This window comes from Schistocerca piceifrons, chromosome 3 (genome assembly GCF_021461385.2).
Source record: "Schistocerca piceifrons isolate TAMUIC-IGC-003096 chromosome 3, iqSchPice1.1, whole genome shotgun sequence".
NCBI classification, from domain to species: Eukaryota; Metazoa; Arthropoda; class Insecta; order Orthoptera; family Acrididae; genus Schistocerca; species Schistocerca piceifrons.
In genome coordinates, this window is record NC_060140.1 from 538576260 (window position 1) to 538600453 (window position 24194).

General features: G+C 42.6%; 1 protein-coding gene across 1 annotated transcript in view; it reads right to left on the reverse strand.

Annotated features, from left to right (window-relative positions):
* Window positions 1-24194, reverse strand: part of LOC124788819 (cholinesterase-like) — an 80857-nt gene that overhangs the window by 37801 nt on the left and 18862 nt on the right. Inside the window, exons 3-5 of the mRNA XM_047256099.1 lie at window positions 20044-20320; window positions 14384-14569; window positions 5813-6012 (exon numbers count right to left, since the gene is read on the reverse strand). Coding sequence (XP_047112055.1) covers window positions 5813-6012; window positions 14384-14569; window positions 20044-20320 — 663 coding nt within the window. The remainder of the gene's footprint in view (window positions 1-5812; window positions 6013-14383; window positions 14570-20043; window positions 20321-24194) is intronic.

Consider the following 24194-nt stretch of genomic DNA (forward strand, 5'->3'; position numbering starts at 1 on the left):
TGGTAGTAGGAGTATACTGTTTCTTAACTTTTTGTACTTTGTACGTGTTGCTTCAGTGCACATATGTATACTTTGTCTATATGAAATACGAGAGAAATATACACTACCAATATTCTTATGAGGTCATATTGACTTCAGTGGTACTAGGAGTATACTGTTTCTTAACTTTTTGTACTTTGTATGTGTTGCTTCAGTGCACATATGTATACTTTGTCTATATGCTGTGTACTTGGTAATAACATTATGTGTGTAATTATTTACAGGTATGCTATTTGTTATTGGAAATTTTTGTTTTAATTTCATTACAGTACCTGAAAAATGACCATTCACATAATTTGCTGACTGGCATGGATCATTTATTACTTGTTCCCATTCCCTTGTTAGTATGTTCTTGTGCTTTCTCCCTGTTACATGTTTAATGATGTCCCACATTGCTTTGCTTTATTGTCTGTGATGTGCATTATTCTAACACTGCATTACTTTTTTGTAGCGGTCAGCACCTTACTACAAATTTCTTTTCAAAAATCAACTTAAATAATGTTGACAAATTATAGATTTTTGCATTTACACTAAATTTTCTGCACACGTCATTCTAAGCATAGTTTGCTACTTCTCTTGATAAATGTTACGTTTTGTCTTACAGTAAAAGATATCTTGGTGCTCTGCAATTTCAGTATTTTACCATATCTTACTATTTCTGTTACTATTTGTGAGAAACGGAGGAAAAGTGCAGCTACAGCACACGTATCACTGTCGATACCCGTGGCCATGTGGTCTGTTACAGACTCTGTGGTTGTGGCTACTGCTGTTAAATTATTAACCTAAATAACATGCCAAAACTAAGAAGGCTGCTTAGAGGGTACTGTTTATGATGTCTATTTTACTATCCCCCACACAAAATTTCGTTAACTTTTGTGCTTGAGACGTTATCTTGAACTTCCGTCAAGTTATCGAAAAAAGGTATCCACAGTATAGCTGGATCACTGATACCATGATTAATTTTTTATTGATGTCGAGCCTTCTTAATTCGGTAGCTGACATTTGAAAGCGTTCATCCCCACTATAGGTGCCACAGCCATTCCTCAACTTTTACAATATTCACTTTCTAGAATGAGATTTTCACTCTACAACGGAGCGTGCGCTGATATGAAACCTCCTGGAAGATTAAAACTGTGTGCCGGACCGAGGCTCCAACTCAGGACCTTTGCATTTAACGGGCAAGTGCTCCACCATATGAGCTACCCAAGCACGACTCACGCCCTGTCCTCACAACTTTACTTCTGCCAGGACGTCATCTCCTACTTTACAAACTTTACACAAGCTCTCCTGCGAACCTTGCAGAACTAGCACTCCTGAAAGAAAGGAGACGAGGTGCTGGCAGAAGTTGCCTTCAAACAAGTCTCTGACGAGTATCTGGTTGCAGACATATGTGACACTCATCGGTGAAGAGAACGTAATGCCAATCCTGAGCGGTCCATTCGTCATGTTGTTGGGCCCATCTGTACCGCGCTGCATGGCGTCGTGGTTGCAAATATGGACCTCGCCATGGACATAGGGAGTGAAGTTGCGCATAATGCAGCCTATTGCGCACAGTTGTAACACAACGTCCTATGGCTGCACGAAAAGCATTATTCAACATGGTGGCGTTGCTGTCAGGGTTCCTCTGAGCCGTAATTCATAGGTAGCGGACATCCACTGCAGTAGTAGCCCTTGGGCGGCCTGAGCGAGGCATGTCATCGACAGTTCCTGTCTCTCTGTATCTCCTCCATGTCCGAACAACATCCCTTTGGTTCATTACGAGACGCCTGAATACTTCCCTTGTTGGTAAATGAGGTCACCTCCACGTACGCACTTCTCAGAAATTGTCGTCTTCCTCTCTTCTACTGTGTTATTTGCTTAGACTAAAGAAAGAGGAAGTTTCTTAAAGCTTTTTAGGCCAGAGATCATCCACCTTGCGTAAAGTGACGACATTTATTCGGCCTGGTGATCTTCAAACAGAAAGGAATTTCTCTTCACAAAGCAGGCTAGATGTTACTCAAGCATGCCCAGATATTTGTCTGTCACTGATTGTCCTCCACATAGCATTCTCAGTCGGTGACTTTTAGGTGCAAAACTAAGTTCCTTAGGAGTTTGTTTTCCCCCAGATATTCCTGGTAGTAGAGGCTGCGACAACCAGCGAGAGCTGGTGTTTGTCACACCACATTACACACACATAAAAAAAAGTTTTCCATCACCCCAGTTCCCATAACTCATGAAGACAGGCGTTGACTGTGCACATTGTATCACAGACACAGTTCCTTTACTGTTCAGAGATCTCATTAAACCCGCCCAAAGATGTAAACAACCATGCACGAGCAGCGCGTATTAGACGGAGGGGGTCCGACAGCCGATCAGCTCCAGTCATTCCACGAGCAAGGAGGTACACGGCCCTTGTTGTCTGTAGTTCAACCATGCCTAGATGGTCAATACCGCGGTTCGATAGCGTCCACATTGTTACTTTGTGCCAGGAAGGGCTCTCAACAAGGGAAGTGTCCAGGCTTCTCTGAGTGAACCAAAGCGATGTTGTTCGGACATGGAGGAGATACAAAGAGACAGGAACTGTCGATGGCGTGCCTCTCTCAGGCCGCCCAAAGGCTACTACTGCATTGGATGACCGCTACCTACGGATTATGGCTCGGAGGAAACCTGACAGCAACGCCACCGTGTTGAATAATGCTTTTCTTGCAGCCACAGGACATCATGTTACGACTCAAACTGTGCGCAATAGGCTGCGTGATGCGCAACTTCACTCCCGACATCCATGGCGGGATCCTTCTTTGCGACCACGTCATGCAGCGCCATACAGATAGGCCCAACAACATGCCGAATGGACAGCTCAGGATTCTCATCACGTTCGCTTCACCGATGAGTGTCACATATGCCTTCAATCAGACAATCGTCGAAGACGTGTTTGAAGGCAACTCGGTCAGGCTGAACGCCTTAGACACACCGTCCATGCAACAGGCTGGATGTCCCCTGCTCTTTTGGGGTGGCATTATGTGGGGCCGACGTACGCCGTTGGTGGTCATTGGAAGTCACCGTAATGGCTGTACGATATGTGAATTCCATCCTCTGACCAATAGTGCAACCATATCGGCAGCATTCGTCTTCGTGGACGACATTTCGCACCCTCATCGTGCACATCTTGTGAATGACTTCCTTCAGGATAACGACAACGCTCGACTATAGTGGCCAGCATGTTCTCCGCACATGAACCCAATCTAACATGCCTGAGACAGATTTAAACGGGCTGTTTATGGACCAAGTGACCCACCGACCACTCTGAGGGATCTACGCCAAATCGCCATTGAGGAGTGGCACAATATGGACCAACAGTGCCTCATTAAACTTGTGGATAGTATGCCACGACGAATACAGGCACTCATCAATGGAAGAGGACGTGCTACTGGGTATTAGAGGTACCCGTGTGTACAGCAGTCTGGACCACCACCTCTGAAGGTCTCGCTTTATGGTGGTACAACATGCAACGTGTGGTTTTCATGAGCAATAAAAAAGGCGGAATGATGTTTGTGTTGATCTCTATTCCAATTTTGTGTACACGTTCCGGAACTCTCGGAACCGAGATGATGCATACCCTTTTTTGATGTGTATATAACAGAAATTGAATATAGGACGATAGTGTTATCAAAAATAGAGCATTGCTCCAGCGTTTGGAGTGATGAAGTGAGCATGGAAGCAGATATAGAATTCAGCGATACGCCGTAGAGTCACTATGGCTCACATGAAAATATAAGAGATGCTCTTGGAACGTAAATGGAAAGCTTTCGTAGCCAAAACTGGTATGAAGTACCCTGCAAAGTGCGCTACTCGGTGGTTACGGAATATTTAAGCAGATGTTGATTTGGATGTACGAGGGATATTCGGAAAGTAAGGAATCATCGGTCGCGAAATGGAAACCACAGTGAAAATCCGATGAAGTTTAGCACATATGTGTTGGGCAGTGTCTTTAGTATACCCCTCGATCACGTTACGCCGTTATTCTTACTTCTGAGCACACAGGGAGCACATAAAGATACCTAGAACAATAGTGCCTCCTGCCAAGTACGAGGGCTGGTGAGAATTTTCGCCTGAAGCTATACAGCCAACATTACATAACTGTCGTGCGGTTTCTTCTTCGAGACAATTGTCACCCGCATTCTGCAGGGGCAATGAAGATGGTCCTGCATCGTTTTCAATTGGAAATATTTGATTACCCACAATACGGCCCGTAATTGTCTCCCTCTGAGTTTCATCTCTGCTCACATGAACCGCTGGCTATGAAGACAACATTTTGGCACAGACAACGAGCTGTAGGCCAGTGTAGAGAATTGGCGGAAAGCACTGGCGGCTGCCCTCTATAACGAGGGTATTGCAAAGTTGGTACAACGCTACGACAAAGGTCTAAGTCGGATCGGCGACTATGGAGATAATTAGCTGGGAGTTGTAGCTAACTGTTGTGAATAAAACAGTTTTGATATTCACTGTTGTTTCAATTTCGCGACCTACCGCTCCTTACTTTCCGAATAGCCCTCGAAGATATAGGTGGTCCCGTCGTTCTTCACTTCTGTACTATTCAGATCTTGTCGGAAAATCAACACTTATCGGATCTGTCGATAACATTATGTGTTCCGACATGTATAGAGAAACGTGTCCTCTGAAGGTTTCATTCGCTGGAGAAAAATAGATCCAACACATGTTGATTAGAAGCGGCACAAAACATCTCCGAGAACCGAAAGTAGCAGAATGACAGTACGTGATTTCTTCGATCCTTATGTCATGATATTGTTTCTGTTAATTTCTCCGGGTAAGTGAAACATCACTTCATCGCTAATATTGATTTATTACCGACACATGAACACTATTCTGTAATTTTAATAAATTATAAGGTAACACCTATTTCCTTGATGCGCCATGGGTTTTGTACCAGGTTCTGTTTGGTTGTTATTGGTTCCAGGATTAATAAAGTTTGATGTACACTTTTTATGAGGTTTCCTCACTTCTAATCAGTGTTCCTGCGCGTCGTTTTACTTGATGACTCATGTATACTCCGTCACCGGAGTGTTTGTAACCACCTGCGGATTTTCTGTGGCCATGAAGTTTACGGCTTTCAAATTAGGTGCTAAATGCCTGGGAAACGCTTATGACGAGAATGAATTAATAGAGCTTTTTTATGTTTGAAACCGAACTGAACGTTTCGACGCCTGATCTAGGGTTATTCTTCGGATGCTGCTGATGGTGGTGTTGCTGTTCCTCGCTGTCTACATTACAAAGTACTGATGGTATCCCAGAAACACGGAGCCTGCATTACGACACTTCTCGTGTGTCTCTTAACACCATCTCTACGCTTCATGACATCAGTTTTCCACTGTAATATATGGCACACATGGTGAATGGTATAAATAATGTGGCGTCGAGTATCTAAACCCTGAATTTACGGATTCATTTTAATGTGCCTTAGGTATTCTATGTCCCTTCAGAATCACATGCCACACTGCATCTCTGCTTTTCAGAGTCACACAGAATAAAAAAGATGTTAGTTTAGACTGTACCACAAAATAAATGTAGACAATGCCGTAAAATATATTGTCCTGCTGTAATATTATTTGTCAGTGATCTTGTTTATGTGTTTGTATCGAGAACAATTTACATACTGCCCCTTGAAAATTGCTTTTAATTTTCCGGAACGAGCATTGTACGTAGCAGGCTGTGCTCAGGTGATGATAAGTGTTCCACACTGCGAAATCCTCTGACATAAGGTACGAGCAGGACTCACCTCATCCGTCATTAAGAGCGACTTATCCACTAGGAGGTCAGTGGTGTTGACAGAGCGTAAGAACTGCACCAGCTGCTGCGAGTTTTCCGCTTCGTAGCCGAGGACAGAACCCAGTCTGAAGGCGTGGTACCCAGGATCTTGCACCACGGACATGCCACCAACGAAGGTGCCGCTCTGGTCTATCAGCTGCGAGAAGAAACCTGCAGCAGGCATAAAAACACACACATCAATAGCTCAATACAAGCACAGGTGAATATGGTAGTCAGCACTTGGCAGCCAAGTTGGATTATTATCTCCATTACTAAATTCGTTTCTACCATATTTTCTTTCCCTTACAAGTTATCAGTTTAAAATTTTTATGACCTTACATTAAACATGATAAAACCATTATTTTTTTCATTTAGTTTACGATAAAGCACAGACAAAAGTGAAAAGAGATGAAATGTTCTCATTGGCTCAGGCAAAGGTGAAACAGTTGAAGACTCCAGTTCACAGGTATAATTACGAAAAATGAAATTGCTTACAAAAGCTCGTTCGATCCGTCCAAGAATGTTACCCAAGTGTATGGGACGCATAACAAAAAGGACTAACAGGGGTGGTTTAGTGGGAGATAACCTCTGCCATGCATTCGTAGTGGCTTCCAAAACACGGATGTAGATCTTGAGAGAAATTTGTCAGATCCCTCCCATATATTTCTCTTGACTGTCATTTGTTGCGCCACTCTCGTTTACGAAGGTGGTACAGCTTCTCGGAAGGAATTGTGCAGTTGTATTCCTTAGGTTTTCACGATCAATAAATAATGGTATTGGCCTGCACTCCTCACTCCCTCCCAAGCCAGCTAATATGGCAAATCTGTCCGACGCCGGTTGAGTGCAGTGTGAATGAGAAATCCTTTTGTTGTGATCAAAAGTCGTTTAAGATTAATTTCTGCCAGTTATTTCAATGTAAACATATCAGCTAGAGCAGAAGTGATTGCAATGAGTGTAGCAGTAGCTACTTTTACTCTCGAATATTGTGTAGTTAGGAAACCGCAGCTTATATTATTCTTTATTACTGCAAAGAAGTTTCCAAATGTTCTCCAAATCAATCGTAAAACATTCTTCAAACTTTTTTTTTAAATGAATGATATGTCTTCAAGGCTGCGTTAGCTATATTCAGAGTCCTTTATCAGGAAACATCACCCTAATAAGGGAACCCGTACACAACTAATGCGGCCTTAGAGATGTTTCATTCACATTCAAACAAAAGTTTTTTTGCTCGTTTTCGAGAATTGTTGGAAATTTCTTTACGGTAACAGCACAACCTTTGATTACAATTTGTATGTAACTACATACTCCTCCTCACATTGAAAGGAAAAACCAAGTCAGATTTTAATATCGTCTAATAGGGTTGTCATTTGAGCCGCCTGCCTCGTGGAAGACCAGCTTGTTTGCTTCTCATAGACTGAAGATGATTCAAATGGCTCTGAGCACTATGGGACTTAACATCTCAGGTCATCAGTCCCCTAGAACTTAGAACTACTTAAAACTAACTAACCTAGGGACATCACATACATCCATGCTCGAGGCAGGATTCGAACCTGCGACCGCAGCAGTCGCGCGGTTCCAGACTGAAGCGCCTAGAACCGCTCGGCCACCACGGCCGCCGATTTTTCTCAGTGACATAACACAACAGTAGGGGATTCGAGTGGAAAATTTCCTCTTCTCTGATAGGTCGACAAATAACCATGAGTCTTGGTTGTCAGACGCTGGTTTTCGCTGGCCGTCTTCGGTGGGATGCCACATTCATTCACATAGCCCTTCTATAATTCATGGTCCGATTCTGGAGAAGTAAGGAATGGGGTTCCGATCGTGAACCACACTGAATGGGGTTGTGATTATGGCGCTGTGAAGACGGATAATTGTTCCCGCTTCTGTGTTTAAATTTAACTGAGAGCGACATTTTGTGAAATTTAGAAATGTCGCGATAACTTAAGACTTTTATTAAAGCCTTTTATTGTATTGCAATGTATTGAACTGGGGAACTAGAAACAATGGAGAGGCAACGTCCCCACCGTAGCCCTCAGTGGCACACAACCCCACAACAGACTACAGCAGTCTACTCACCACGCCGCCACCCCACACGGAACCCAGGGTTATTGTGCGGTTCGGCCCCCAGTGGACACCCCGGGAACGTCTCACACCATACGAGTGTAACCCCGTGTTTGCGCGGTGGAGTAATTATGGTGTACGCGTACGTGGAGACAGTGTTTGGTAATCAGTCGCCGACATAGTGTAAATGTAATGGGAAACAATCCGCATTTACCAAGGCAGATGGAAAACCGCCTTAAAAACCATCCACAGACTGGCCGGCACACGGGACCTCGACACTAATCCGCCGGGCACCGGGACGCCTTCCCGCCCGGGAAGCAGTGCGTCAGGCCGCGCGGCTCACCGGGCGGGCTCTTAAAGCCTTAGTTATGATTGTAGTTTATGTAGTTTCAATTATTTCCCGAATAGCGCGTAGATTCCTATTGCAGTGAATCTTGTGTTGCCATGTCCTGCTAGTTGCACGTATTCGTTCCTGCGCATGTTCCTTGTACCATGGGTGAAGAAGTTATTTCTGCCACGTCGTTTGAAGTTGATTTTGCCCTGATCTCTTGAGGTAACACCACTTTTACGTATACTGTATTTCCCAGTACCTTGCGAGCCAATCGTGTGTTTGACGTGTAACAGACAGTTTAATCCATCATGCACATTTTGCTCGTTTTGAACGCATATTTCTGCTATGTTACTTTTTCCTCCTATGAGTAAATTCTTACGAAGTTAATGAGCAGTAATTTAATTACTTCTGCTATAATTTCGGTAGCTAGTTAGCCTCTGTTAATATTTGACTATGGGTTAACCTGGGCAATCAACCATAATTATATATGGGGCACTTTATTTTCGACAAGTCCAGTACATTAATTCATGTTTCCCTTGTGTACCCATACAGTGGATACATTTCATTTAGCTCATCCCACGAGGATAGATATAATCTCATCCATTAACAGGTACGTTTCAGTGTTGGCTGCTTTCAATTAATCGATGAAGGAATTGCAAGAGTTACATTTGGGAAGTAAAATTAGAGACTATTATCAAATATAGGAACTGGATAACCGTTTCTAATGTACTGTATGACGCAGAAGACTTTCCAAAAGTCAGATGTTTGTACGCAGTTCTGTGTTAGGAAGCCTTGCTTACAGAATGACAAAGCCAGTTGCGATAAACACAATTTTTGTTCATTACCTGCGTATGTTCATGTTTCCCTGGAAAAATAAGGTCTACAAACAACTACTCTGTGACTGAATGACCGGATAACTAATTAAATTAACGAATGATTGCTCACTTTTAGCGCACATGATCAGAAATTCAAAACATAAGGCTCGTGTACACTTCCACGTCATTTTTATGTGATATTATTTCCTTTTGTGTTTTATTGTAACTTACTCTTTCACGTTGATTCTGGCTGACTATTGATGATATATACACAACAGCAGCTCAAATAATATCCACCATCTCAAATAGTGAGAAAAGTATATAACTGACTGCCAAAGAGAAGCAGTGTCCGAGCTGAGGCATTTCCATTATTCCCTATGAGCCACGGAAGGGTTTACCCCTAGAAGATAGTTGTTGTCGCATACCGACATATGAGTTGACTACTGTTTCAGTGAGAGATGACCCTTGTGTTGCAGAATGAAGCTGCACATCTACGTCGGGAACAGGCTCATCTTACCGATGTCGCCTCATGTACAGACTACTGGACTTTATAGTGAGTATTTATGGGACTCTGCGTAATAAACGAACTGATAAAATAACGTTTGTGATCGTACAAGTTCCAGTTCTTATGTGAGAACCTACACTGTCACGTAATTATGGAACAGTAATTGATTTCATGTCGACAGTAGGAGGAGGAATACCACACACAGCGAGGAACGTCGTAAGTATAGCTGCAAGAATCCAAAAATACAACGACGGAAAAAAAACACAACACCCAAACAGATAAAAAAATTAATCAAGAAAAGCGAAATTTTGGGAATACGTTTGTCTAGGTAACATATTTAAATGATTAACATTGGCAAGATCACAAGTTAATGAAAGCGCGGGACAAGCCGTTGCAAACGTGAAATGCAGGTACATTAATAATAGGTGTAACCGCCGTTGAATCAAGCTTGCAATGATCATGTACCGCGTTGTACAGGTTACGGAGGTCAGTTTGTGGTATGGAGTTTCTTGTATGTTCCACTTGGTTGGTCTATAGTGGAACTGTTAATGCTGGTTGTAGATGACGCTGGAGTTGTCATCCTATGATGTCCCACATGTGCTCGATTGTAGACAGATCTGGTGATCGAACAGACCAAGGCAACATGTCGACACTCCATCTTGGGTGTGGACGAGCGTTATACTGTTGAAAACGCCTCCTGGAATTCAGTTCATAAATGGTAGCACAACAAGTCGAATCACCATACTGACTTACAACTTTGGAATTAGGGTGCCTGGAATAACCGCAAGAGAGCTCCTGCCATCATAGAAAACCGCATCCCAGACCGTAGCTCCAGGTGTAGGTCCAGAACGCCTATCAAGCCGACAGGTTGGTTGCAGGCCCACAACCGGCCTCTTTCTAAGCAGCACACGACCATCACGGGCACCGAGGCAGAACCATCTTTCATCAGAAAACACAACAGACCATACCGCTCTTCAATGAGCTTTACGCTGACACCACCGAACCGCAAATGACGGTGCGAAAACAATCTCAAAAGATTTAGCAGTGTTAAGCACTTCACCAGCGCTAGGCTCAGACTGAGCCAAAGCTTCAGCTGTGACATCCCTGTCAGGGGCAGGGCACACAGTCACATCTCAGATCAATGATTACGGACGTAGCCTACGCTCCGCAAGACTGCTCGTGTTGTTTATGACACTGAATAAACTGCAGTCTAGCTGCAACAAGGTGAGTCTGCTGACAGTAGTACCCAGAATACAGTGAAAGACAAATAAGTAGGACTGCCAGTTTGGCTGCAATTTCTGGACTGCATATCAGAAATGCTACAGGCAAAACATTACAGTCCAAGAGGACGGAAGTTTACTTCTCATCCATCCGAAGACTCATCGAAGACGGGGTTGGTGGTTGGAGCTTGGCCTTGGGCACTGACAGATACTGCAGGAGGGCGACATACTGTGCTTTGTGCTGCTTCTGTTGCAGTGACAGCTGTTCATGGCGTCGATGCTCTTGAGCCGCATACTTTTGACGCTGTAGTTGGAGCTGTTGCTGTCGGAGTTGCAAAACTAGCCATCAATAACAGTGGCACTGCGTGCGAACGTGTCACCGTAAACACGATAGGGTAAGGCCACAAACCAAGTTAACTGTGGTCTAAACACAGAAGGAATACCAAGAAGAGTAACAGGTAATAGAAGTCCAGAGTCAGGTCAGCATCTAGACAGCAGCGGGGCAAGAATTGTAAGACCCCATGCGATGTACTATTAACGACTAACTCGCAGTTGCTGGCCTAGTCCTGTGCTGCTAGCGGACGGGCACCTGTGACCAATCGTTCGCGCCTATGTGGCGCCTGTCACTTGTTAACTGTAATGCGTCCGAGTTGCTATTAAACACAGAAGCAATAAGACTCATCTATTCTGATGAAGCATGGCTGTATTTATCATGATACATCGACTTGCCTTCGTATAATGTTAACATGGAGGTGCCGGGTATGATTACTACAACACGAATTAAAGAACCGATCTCTTTCCAAGAAACCACAACTTCTGATATGTATGGAACAACGTTATGAAATCTTTTTGCAAAACACTAACAACAAACGAAAAGGCCTACGAAAATTTCGAGCCCAACAACGTAAGAGCACATACTTCCATTACAGCTAAGACAAAAATACGAGAATAGTTCCTGCCACCAGAAAAACTTCGTATTGTGAAAGTTAGCAGACAGTACAAAATGTGTTCATATAGGTTTCGCTCGATAGCTTGTATCATGCCATTAGTTCATTACGTAAGATATGATCACATACAGGGTGATTCAAAAGCGATGTCCCAAAGGACGAATAGGGTGAATCAAGATTCCACCGACAAACTTTCAGAGGTAGTAGTACGGACCGCAACAAGATAAATACATGTAGTAAACAGTGGTTCTAAAATGCACACCTGTAGAGCTACGAGCACTTCTTCATCTTAGATACTGTAAAAACAAGTCAGTTCTATTGCAAGCTCTTTCCATATTTTGAGAGGTGGTAATGTGGACTAAACAAGAAATAAATGTCCAGTAAACATGGACTCTAAAATGCATGTCTTACAAGCTGTAAGTATTGGTTCGTCTTTACTACTGTGCAACTCAACTACTGAACAAGTGATCATAGCTCTTGAGGTATGCACTTAAGAGCCCTTGCTTAATGGACATGTTTTCCTTGTCATTCTCCACACTACCACCTCTCAGCTCATAGCTCCTAAGATATGCATTTTACATCCCATGTTTACTAGACTTTTATCTTTGTTTTGGTCCCTACTACCATCTTTCAAAGTATGTCGGTGGTTTTCTATTGCGCCATATTTGTCCTATGGGACTCAACTTTTGAATCACCCTGTATATCTTCATCTATTTTACTGATCAAATAATACACTTTAAAATCTATAACTCTGTACACATTTTAAAGCAGGAATACCGTACATACATCTCTATAGGTAAGTTACAACTATGCAGTCATAGCTAAAAGAAATAATTTTAATTAATAGCATTTCAATAACATCCGAACCCAGTAGATATAACACTCATAAGAGATCTCCAACACAACCCCATACGATACAAATGGCAATGAAAACTCAACATAGTGATCGAAATTTCATGCAAATTTAGACAAAGTATACAACAAATCTATCATTTTGTTTTCAACAATTAATTACCTGGAAGTTGACGGAAAATGTGATCTTACGTCTCTAGATGATGAAACACCTAAGTGTGGTTACCTAAGACATACGAAAAGAAAGAGTAGGACAGATTTTATGCGAATAAGTAACTATAACAGAGCTTTGTGCAAGGGTGATTCCTCTTCAGTTGAATGTTTACAAGAAGCAAATGTGAAATTGAACGATTGCTTGGAGTGATGAAATGAGTGTGTTACAGATATTGCGCTTTCTCTTGTCATTTTGAATGTCGTATGGGTGTGCCAATTGGCTTCATAAACGAAATGATGTTCAGGTGGAAGCTTGTGTACTGTACCAAAATCGCCTAAGGCGATTCCATCCACAGGTAACCTATTAGCTTTTTCTAGAGTTCGAAAGCTACCTTCCTCATTGATTACTTTCAAGATTGTAAAACAATAACGTGCGAACAGTAACAAGTATTCCGAACCAACTAGACGAAAAAAATGAAATACCTTTATTGTAAGAGGAAAAGAATAAGATGTTAATCAGCCACTCTGTACTAGGTGCTTTTGCAATATCAAATTGAGGAATCTGTAGCACAGAATATTGGAACATCCAAGTTCAGACTTACTCCTATCACACACATTACGGAAATTGTCGATGGAAAGTTTCTCGATTTCTATAAACATGTAATGACTGCAGCAGACCTATAGAACGGCACTAAAAAGCTGGAACCTACCCACTGGAAAAAATATGACGCAGAGTGACCTCACCTAGTCTATCATTTCTCCGCCTTTCAGTCTCTAAAAAACATTCATTTAAGGGTCGCAGATTTAATCAAGATTACTGGAATCTATGTCATTGGGGTTAAGAAGTGGTGAAGGCGGGTAAGTTACAGCACAGACAGCGTGAATATTACCAAACCCAGTCTCTTTTTTAATCTTGGGAATGGCTGACAGCATTTGTACACTGAAATTTAGTAGAGAAAATAACATCTGTGGCTATAGCCATTCTTAAGAAAAAGTACTTGTTATTATTGTCAGTGTTAAACACACAAAAAGTTTAATCTAAAAATAGTTCAGTTCGTACTCAAAATCATGCTTGTCTTGGTAACTAATTTCACTCGTCTTTCGTCACTCTGGAGTATTTCCTATAAAATTTACTGTATGTTAAATCAAATAATGTTTCGGGCAAGTGGCAGCGCCAATTGTGCTTGCACGGTTGTTAATCTTTAATATTTTACCACTAATATGCCGATGTGTTTGGTTCATAGATTTTAAATATATTTGTCACCACTCTCTTACTTAATTAATACGTTTCCCTTTACTACTTCCCCACCTCTTACCTTCCGTCGACGTTTACATTCATATCATTTTAATAATCACTTTAATCAAAACAGCTCGTTTCCCTTAAGATTCTCTTTATGTTTCGTCGTGTCAGACGTTCTTACCCGACCCTCAGGTCTTACCATCTGCCTAACTACTACACTACTTCCCAAAGCTCAACTAGAGAAACCCGCATTATCGAGGCGACAATGTCCAGGGAAGTCCGTTTCCCAAACTGCATGGTTCCCCACCCCGTGTGGTACTTTTACACTAGGGGAAAGCGACGTCCGAAAATCAAAGCAGATTTACTTGACGAACACCACAGCCTGTTAGTGCCCAGTTGATACAAATATTGTACAAACCTGCAGTCAGAGGTGAGATGAGATGTAAGGAGACGGACATGCCACCTGCGCTGCGTCCGTCCAGCGTCACACGCTGAGGATCACCACCAAAGCGCGCGATGTTGCTCTGCACCCAGGAGAGCCCCAGCAGCTGGTCTTTGAGTCCCGCGTTGCCAGAGACCACCTCGTCACCAGTGCTTAGGAAGCCTGCAATCCAACTGACATCTTAACGAGCTATCGCAGTGGGACACAAGTCGTTGATACACCACAGATGATAAAACAACAACTGAAAGTGTGAATCTCACCTTTCCAAAATTATTCACCGAGTTACTGAAGTAACTGAAGTGGCCCATCATTTGTGAGCGGCCGGTAGTTTTTTTTCAGATGCTGTACGTAAATCGTTCTCAAAGAAAGCGTTTGAGCCGACTGTTGTAGCGTGGAAGGCGACCAGCCACCTCAGATTTGGTTATTCTTAAACCTCATGACTGTGATGCAGACACATCAGATAGCGAGTGATATGCCATTTGTGCATCATTTACTCCGGTCGTAACATACTTCTCACACAATTATGCGACATGGGTCCCCAATAACTATACTTAATGCTTGTACATTCATATCCAGTAACGGACAATAGCAATCAATGTATCAAGACCTTTTTCGATTCTACTCACGGTGCGAAAATTATCACCAGTGTTAGTATCTTTGGTTAACCAACATTTCATTTTTGTCACCGGTCATTCTGTTGTCTCAGAGATCATTAACATCATAAGTACTGGTGGAGCACCTTGAGAGAGACCAGCCGAAATGCCACCAGAAATATTTCTACAAGAAGCAAATACGGCATACTGATGCTTAGTTTTTGGTACTTTGTATCGGACAATATATCGAATATTCTGACGTACCGGTACGCAAGTACTTTTCTACTTTTAATGCTTCCTGATTATGATACCAACTTTGCATTTTAATGCAAATAGTTGCTTTTTTCTATAGGATTTATAGCGTATGACGTGGATGGAATTTGGATCGTAATAAGGCAACAACAGTACTGAAAACGGTTGACCCACCAATACGAGACAACTTTATATTCCGTGTACCTACCTGTACGCTTCAAGTTCTTCAGTCTGTTATATGCTGTTTAGCTATCAGACAAGTTTTTTCTACAGCTATTCATAATGCCTATAATGAAAATGCACTTTTTGGACACTGCCGGTGAATTAAACAAGAACCTATTTTGTACAGGGAATCACATAACTCTCTTGTAAAATGCCTTTCCGAGACTGATGTCTGAAACACTCCTCGGTGATACTGACAAAAGGGAGATTGAGTCAATAATTAAATCACTGAAGACCAAGGACTCTCATGGATATGAAGGAGTACCTAGCAGAATATTAAAGGACTGTGCTGCACATGTTAGCCCCGTACTTAGCCATATTTGTAATTTTTTCTTTAAAATTTGTCAGTTTCCTGAACGATTAAAGTACTCACATGGGAACCTCCCCATCGCACCCCCCTCAGATTTAGTTATAAGTTGGCACAGTGGATAGGCCTTGAAAAACTGAACACAGATCAACTGAGAAAACAGGAAGAAGTTGTGTGGAACTGTGAAAAAATAAGCAAAATATACAAACTGAGTAGTTCATGGCAACATAGGCAACATTAAGGACACTGGGACTGCAGGAGCGCCGTGGTCTCTTGGTAACGTGAGCAGCTGCGGAACGAAAGGTCCTTGGTTCAAGTCTTCCATAGAGTGAGAACTTTAATTTTTTATTTTCAGTTCATGTGACAAACTCTTATGTTTTCATCACTTTTTTGGGAGTGATTATCACATCCACAAGAAAACCTAAATCGGGCAAGGTAGAAGAATCTTTTTACCCATTCGCCAAGTGTACAAGTTAGGTGGGTCGACAACATATTCCTGTCATATGACGCACATGTCGTCACCAGTGTCGTATAGAATATATGAGATGTGTTTTCCTGTGGAGGAATCGGTTGACCTATGACCTTGCGGTCAAATGTTTTCGGTTCCGATTAGAGAGGCACGTCCTTTCGTCTACTAATCGCACGGTTTTGCGATGCGGTCGCAAAACACAGACACTAAACTTATTACAGTGAACAGAGACGTCAATGAACGAACGGACAGATAATAACTATGCAAAAATAAAGAAAGTAAAATTTTCACTGGTGGGAAGAATTGAACCAAGGACCTCTCCTTCTGCAGCCGCTCACTCTACCACGGGACCACGGCGCTCCTGAGCTCACTTTCTCCTTGACGTTGCCTGTGTGACCCATGAACTACTCAGTTTGTATATTTTGCTTATTTTTTCACAGTTCCACACAACTTCTTCCTGTTTTCTCAATTGATCTGTGTTCAGTTTATCAAGGCCTATCCACTGTGCCAAGTTATAACTAAATCCGAGGGGGGTGCGATGGGGAAGTTCCCTTGTCAGTAGTAAAGCCGCTTCATAAAAAGAGAGAAAGGGATAATGTAGACCATTTTAGACCTATGTCTATGTCATCGTTGTTCGCTAAAGTTATTGAAAAGGCTGTGTATGTAAGGATAAGTAATAATTTTATTTCACATAACTTGCTATCAACTATGAAGTTCTGTTTTAGAAGTGGTTTAACAACTGAAAATGCTATATTCTCTTTCCTCTGTGAGTTACGGGTGGATTAAACAAAAGGTTTCGAACGCTAGACAATTTTTGTTTTTTTTTTGTTTTAACTAAGGCGCTTGATTGTGTTGATCACAAAATATTGCTCCATAAGTTGGACGATTATGGAATATGGGGAGTAGCTCACAATTGGTTCACCTCTTACTTTAACAACAGACAGCAACAGGTCATTCTCTACAGTGTTCAGAATGGCTATGATGTAGGGTCTGAGTGGGGCACAGTTAAATGGGGCAGGGGGGAGGGGGGATGCCCTACGGATCAGTGCTGGAGCCACTCCTGTTCCTTGTTCATATAAGTGATATGTCCTCTAGTTTTACAGGTGATTCTAAAATATTTCTGCTTGCTGATGGCACTATCTTGGTAGTAAAGGATGTTGTGTGCAAGGCTGGCACAGTTTCAAACAGTGCAGCTGAAGACATAGGTTCATGGTTTGTAGAAAATAAACTAATGCTAAATCACAGTATAACCAAGTTTTTACAGTTCCTAAAACACAATTCCACAAAACCCGACGTTTTAATTTCACAGAATGGTCATGTGATTAGTGAAACGGAACAGATCAAATTTCTAGGTGTTCGGATAGATAGTAAATTGTCGTGGAAAGTAAGTGATAGTTCGACACTAAAATAAGTCTACTCGCTCATTTTCATTCGCTTATGACGTATGGTATTATATTTTGGGTAACTCTTCCCATTCAAAAGATATTTTCTCAGAAACGGGTGGTTCGGGCAAACAGTGGTGTGAGTTCGCGAATCTCTTGTCGACCGCTGTTCATTACTCTAGGTATGCTGACATTGGCCTCTCAATATACATATATTCTTTACTGTCGTTTCTTGTTACCAGTATCAGCTCATTCCCAAGAATCAGCACATTTCGCTCAGTTAATACTAGGCAGAAATCCAGTCTGCAATTGGATCGCATTTCCTTGACTTCCGTGCAGAAAAGCGTGCAGTATACTGCTGCATCCATTTTCAGTAAGCTACCACAAGAACTCAAAAATCTTAGCAGTAATCCTCATGGGTTACTCCTTCTATTCTGTCGAGGAATTCCTTGAAAAATTAAGCTGATTTCTGTGTTATATTATTGATTGCTTTTACATAAATTTATGGCTTGCCTTTTTTTGGGTTCATAACCGTTTTATTTTATCTGTTATTACTTTTACGTTGTTATTTCATGTACTGACACATTGCATGACCTCAGAGATTTGCTTCTCAGTTTGGTCCTACGGAACTAGACGTGTAAAATAAAAAAATAGATAAATAAAGCGGATATAGTATCGGTTTGTGGCGAATGCTGCCTGATCTCGGTAGCAGAGAATTCTCAAATCATTTCGAGGCTACTCGAGTGAGCGAATGGGATCTGTGAAAGTGTTATTCTACGAATACCATATTCCAACATATCTCGCGTTGGCGCCATCAACAGCTTCATACACTGACTTTCAGAATCGATTACAGTTCCTCAAACGGTATCAACGAACTCTGGAAAATGGTTCTGCGTCAACTGAAAATTCGCGCTGAATGAGGGAACTAGATAAACGACGTCGTTAACTTGTGACTGTTCGCTCACTGTTTCTCTAGAAATGCGCTACTGGTCCCTATTTTATTGGTAAGAGTCTAAGCAGGAACATCTTATAGATATGCTATCGCAGATTAGAAGACATCCCATAGGACATAGAGCTACTCGAAATATCTTGACAGATTAAAACTGTATGTCGGACTGGGACTCGAACCTGTGTTCTTTGCCTTTCACGAGCAAGTGCTCAGCCAACTGAGGCATCCAAGCACAACTCACGACCCGTCACCACAGCTTTACTTCCATCAGTTAATCATTTACCTTGCAGACATCACAGAAATTCTCTGGTGAAGCTTGCAGAGCTAGTACTCCTGGAAGAAAGTATATTGCGAAGACATGGTTAGCCACAGCCTGGAGATTTGTTTACAGAATCAATTTTCACTCCGCAACAGAGTGTGTCTAATATGAAACTTGCTGGCCCATCAAAACATCCTCTCTCTCAGGAGTGCTAGTCTTGCAAGTTTCGCAGAAGAACTTCTGTGGAGTTTAGAGGTTAGAAGTTGAACTGGTGGTAGTAAAGCTGTGAGGACGCGTCGTGAGTCGTGCTTCCGTAGCTCATGTGGTAGAGCACTTGCCAGCAAATGGAAAAGGTCCTCGATTCGATTTCCGGTCCAGCAAACACTTTTAATCTGCCAGGGGACTTCCTGTCAACAAACGCTACCGTACAGAGTGAGAATTCATTCTGCAAACGGCTATCTGTTTGGTATGAACATGATGGATGCACCGACCAGTCCACTCATACCATCTTAACAGATCATGTGGAGGTCGCTAGATGGTTTGGGAAACGCTCAGTGGCCTGTACTCTCTCCAAACATCTGTATTTTTATTTCAGCGGAAAATTAAAACAATAACTCTATGCTGAAACCCGGGCGTTTTTACAAAGATATCCTTCCCTGCGATAAGTCGAGATGAAATCCACTGTTTTATATCGCCTATCCATAATCGCCTTATAGCATCTATCACCGTTCAGGGTAACCAATTTGTGTCTTAGGTATGATACTCATGATAACACACAGATGAAATGCACCTGAGTGACGTGCTGGCTCACATTTGTTACAGTCAGGCAGGCGATCATGTAACCTCTTCTGATGCGAGGACAGTGATTTGTAGCTGTGTTACCTTGCTACCTGATACTTCGTCCAAGATAAGCACATGTCATAGACTTGAAGCTCCCTTCGAACACTCTTCCAAATGACACAGAAAACGGATACAGCTCCACTGAAACAAAATCTGTGTCGTAACTCAGTAGAAATGTTAATAATTACTTGAGTATCTCAAAGCAATCCCCATGTTATCCATTCACTTGGCAATACCGCCCCTCGAGGTATTTAGTCGTGCCAGCTGTATTTTGGCTGGCTTGTCTTAACTGCTTCACCCAGTAGTTACTGTTCTGATAATTTACCTTGTCTGTAACAATATTTTACGTTGTGTAATACATACCTAGCGGCCCAAGGCGGTAGTTGATGGTGACCAGTATAACTCCATATGAGACGAGGAAGTCCGGTCCAAACTTCTGGTCGGAGCCGCTGCCCCTGACGAAGCCGCCGCCGTGCACGTAGAAGAGCACGGGCAGCCCGGCGCCCTCCTGCGGCGCCCCTGGCACGTACACGTTCAGGTAGAGGCAGTCCTCCGAGCCCTCGCCCGTCTCCTGCACGCAGTCGCTGCCGTACTCCGTGGCGTTGCGCACGCCCTCCCAGCTGCTGGCAGCTTGCGGAGGCTGCCGGAAATTAACTGTCAGCTTCTGTCTCACTTGTACATACACATTTTCCTATCTCATATGGACATGTTCCGAAAGTGACTGCCTTATAAGCAGTGGAGGTTTTAAATTTGCTCGAATACCTTTCAACAAAGGTATTCGCCCTTTTATAATAGTCATAAATTCTGTCAGTGCTCAATCCCTGACTCACCTTCCTGATATGCATTTGTTTAACGATGATAAAACATACCGAGAAATCACGTTTTAATGATAGACAATACAGAACGTCCCCTTGTTGGTGGACTTTCAAGAAGGAATTTCGTACAAAGTGCGATGTCCTTCCCATATGATATTACTCTCCTATGGCCAAAATTAGATGAGTAGATCACATAACTAATGAGGAAGTATTGAACAGGATTGGGGAGAAGAGATGTTTGTGGCACAACTAGACTATAAGAAGGGATCGGTTGGTAGGACATGTTCTGAGGCATCAAGGGATTACCAGTTTCGTATTGGAGGGCAGCGTGGAGGGTAAAAATCGTAGAAGGAGACCAAGAGATGAATACACTAAGCAGATTCAGTAGGATGTAGGTTGCAGTAGGTACTGGGAGATGAAGAAGCCTGCACAGGCTAGAGTAGCCTGGAGAGCTGCATCAAACCAGTCTCAGGGCTGAAGACCACAACAACAACATGGCCAAGATGCGTACTTCGCCGAGCAGCCCGATAAGAGGGTAGCTTGTATAATGAAGTGCAATTACCACACTCTGAAGTAAATATTGTTTTGCGATGCAGATCATTTGACATACAGTTCTGAATACATCAAAAAAATTACTACTGTGCAATCGAAATCACAAATAACATCAATAAACATTTGTTTTCCACATAATCTCACCAGACGAGATGTAACTCTCCCTCATAAAACAGTACATTGTTTGCTCTGGTGCACTGTAGTTCATGCAGAACTTGTCCCAGGATACAATATCACCCTTCAACTGTAATGTAAGTCATGGCAATCAAGTGGTACGTATGTTCCTTTTGGCTGAGTGGATTCATCGTAATCAGATTTTTCGATATGGAGGCATGACAGAATGACCACGACCACAACATGAATGAAGGTGCTTGATTCGTTGGTGTATCAACGCAGATTGTCAAATATTTCCTTAAGAAACGATGTGTCACTCACAGCCGTATAATACAGCGTAAGAACAGTGTTTGTAAGAATCCTCAGCCAACAGTAACCAGCGATTGTTATTACGCTTAGCCAATCACAATCTCTTCAGACACAACAAGGAAATGCTGCTCCCATTGAGTTTAGAGCAGCTTCAAACTTTTTCCAAGATAATTTTACGAAAGCAATTGCATCAAAGGGATTTTTTGAAGTTATGTTACCTGCCAAAAGGGTATTACAGTGTCACATAAGTCGGAGTATGTCGCAATTTAGATTCTAACACTGGAAATCGTAGAGCGCACCGACAGCATAAGGAAGTGTTCAAGTGAGCTCATAGGCCAAGCCAAACACCTTACACTAATACTTCGGAATTTTTCAGGAAGTGACTTGAGCTATTCCTTATATTTACAACGAAAATGAATCAGGATGGTTATTTAAAAGTTCGCTGTGAGCAGTTGTTCTGTAGTCACTCCCATTCACCAAGATTATGACAGTCATGTTCACAGGATTACAAGCGTACAATCCTGCTGTGATGAACACAGGAACACTATCACTCTTTGACTGACCCATTATATCACATGATCTTAACCCCATAGTGAATGTCTGGTCTATTAGGGACAGCAGGTGAAAATTTGTGATCGACATCCCTGCCATTTCGTAGCTCTTTTGGAGCTAATATTCAATGAGTGGCTTCAATGAGCAACAGCTTAACCGAAATTGCGAATATGGGATGGTTACGCTACAAAATATTGAATTTCGAGCATTTTCCTTTCCTTTTAAGGTAAAGGTAAATCTCTCACCGCCGCGCCGGGTAGCCACGCGGTCAAAGGCGGCTTGTCACGATTCGCGTGGCTGCCCCCATCGGAGGTTCGAGTCCTACCTCGGGCATGGGTGTGCGTAAGCTAGTTTAAGTTAGATTAAAGTAGTGTGTAAGCCTAGAGACCGATGACCTCAGCAGTTTGGTCCCATAGTACCTTAACACAAAAAAATCTGTCATCAGACTCAAGGCAGGTTTCAGTTACTAGTACTGTGTGAGATGTGGCAATGGTATGTCATCTCACTTGGAGTTAATAAGTTGGCGAATCAAAATAATGATTAAGAGAAGGAAGCATGTGGACACCAACATAGATGGATGTGAATTTTTATTAAAGTGAGATCGTGAAAACCACCTCATGATCTAAGCCTGGGATTACGATATATTTTACTTTTGACCAGGGGTGATAATCCGAATTCGTAGTAGGCGGCGGCGACCGTAAGAAGTCATTATCTGGAATGAGTGTTTAAAGGCACAAAAGAAGTGCAGGAAGCATGGCGGGAGTTCAGACTATGGCGTCCTGAAGTCTGGAAGCATACTAAAAGGGGCAAAACTAAAAATACGACGCATTTTGCAGGGGCGGACACCGCCTCAGATATGATTTGGTGGTGCAGTCCACCAGAAGAAACGAAAAACAGTCCATCATAAAACAATGTATTATCAGAGTCAGGATGCGGTGGAAACTATTTCACGTATCATTCTGAAATTTTCTGCATTTTAGTGATCTAGTTAGGTCATTAAATTATGCGGAGGATTAATATTATTAAAGTGTACTTTTTGACGTCATTGCAGTCCAGAAATGTTAACTTAGCAGTGAGGATGTTGGAAGAGGTCAGATATCTGTTAAATGGCAGAGCCACATGCGTGCCTAATAAGTCTTTTTGCTGATGTCGAGCTGACAACATCCAATCACTTAAAGTCGTGCAGACAGTGAATTGGTGTTGGTAAAGTTCAAATGCTGTGAATTTCTAAGAGACCAAACTGCTTAGGTCATCGATCCCTAGACTTACACACTACTGAAACTAACTGAAACTAATTTATGCTAAGGACATCACACACACACACACACACACACACACACACACACACACACTCATGCTCGAGGGAGGTCTCGGACCTCCGGCGGGAGGGGCAGCGCAGTCAGGGACATGGCGCCTCTAACCGCGTGGCCACTCCGAGCGGCTGTGGTAAAGCACGAGGGCTATCCACAAAGTACATTACGTTTTGGAATTAAAAATAAATAAAGTATTGGAAATTTTTTTATTATATGCAGATGAAAGCCACACTTAAATACTACTTTTCTACATAGTTGCCATTTAAATTAAGGCACTTATCGTAGCGATGGACGAGCTTGGAAATTCCTTCGTCGTAAAATTCGGCCGCCTGCGCGTTCGACCACGTGGTTAATCAGTAACCCAGTAGAAATACGATTTTTGTGGATTTGCTGGAAAGAGGCACTACAATAAACTCTCAAAGGTATGGCCAAACTCTGCACAACCTCAGAAGAGCAATACAAAACAAGCGCAGGGGAAAGTTGGGCTCAAAGATCTTGCTGATTCACGACAACGCCCGGGCCCACACGGCAAATGCCACTCGTGAAGTTCTCGAATCTTTTAAGTGGGGTCGTGCGGTAGCGTTCTCGCTTCCCACGCCCGGGTTCCCGGGTTCGATTCCCGGCGGGGTCAGGGATTTTCTCTGCCTCGTGATGGCTGGGTGTTGTGTGCTGTCCTTAGGTTAGTTAGGTTTAAGTAGTTCTAAGTTCTAGGGACTGATGACCGTAGCAGTTAAGTCCCATAGTGCTCAGAGCCATTTGAACCATTTTAAGTGGGAGTTGTTTCCTCATCCGCCATACAGACCCGACCTGGCACCGAGCGACTTCCACTTATTCCCAGCAATGAAGAAGTGGTTGGCTA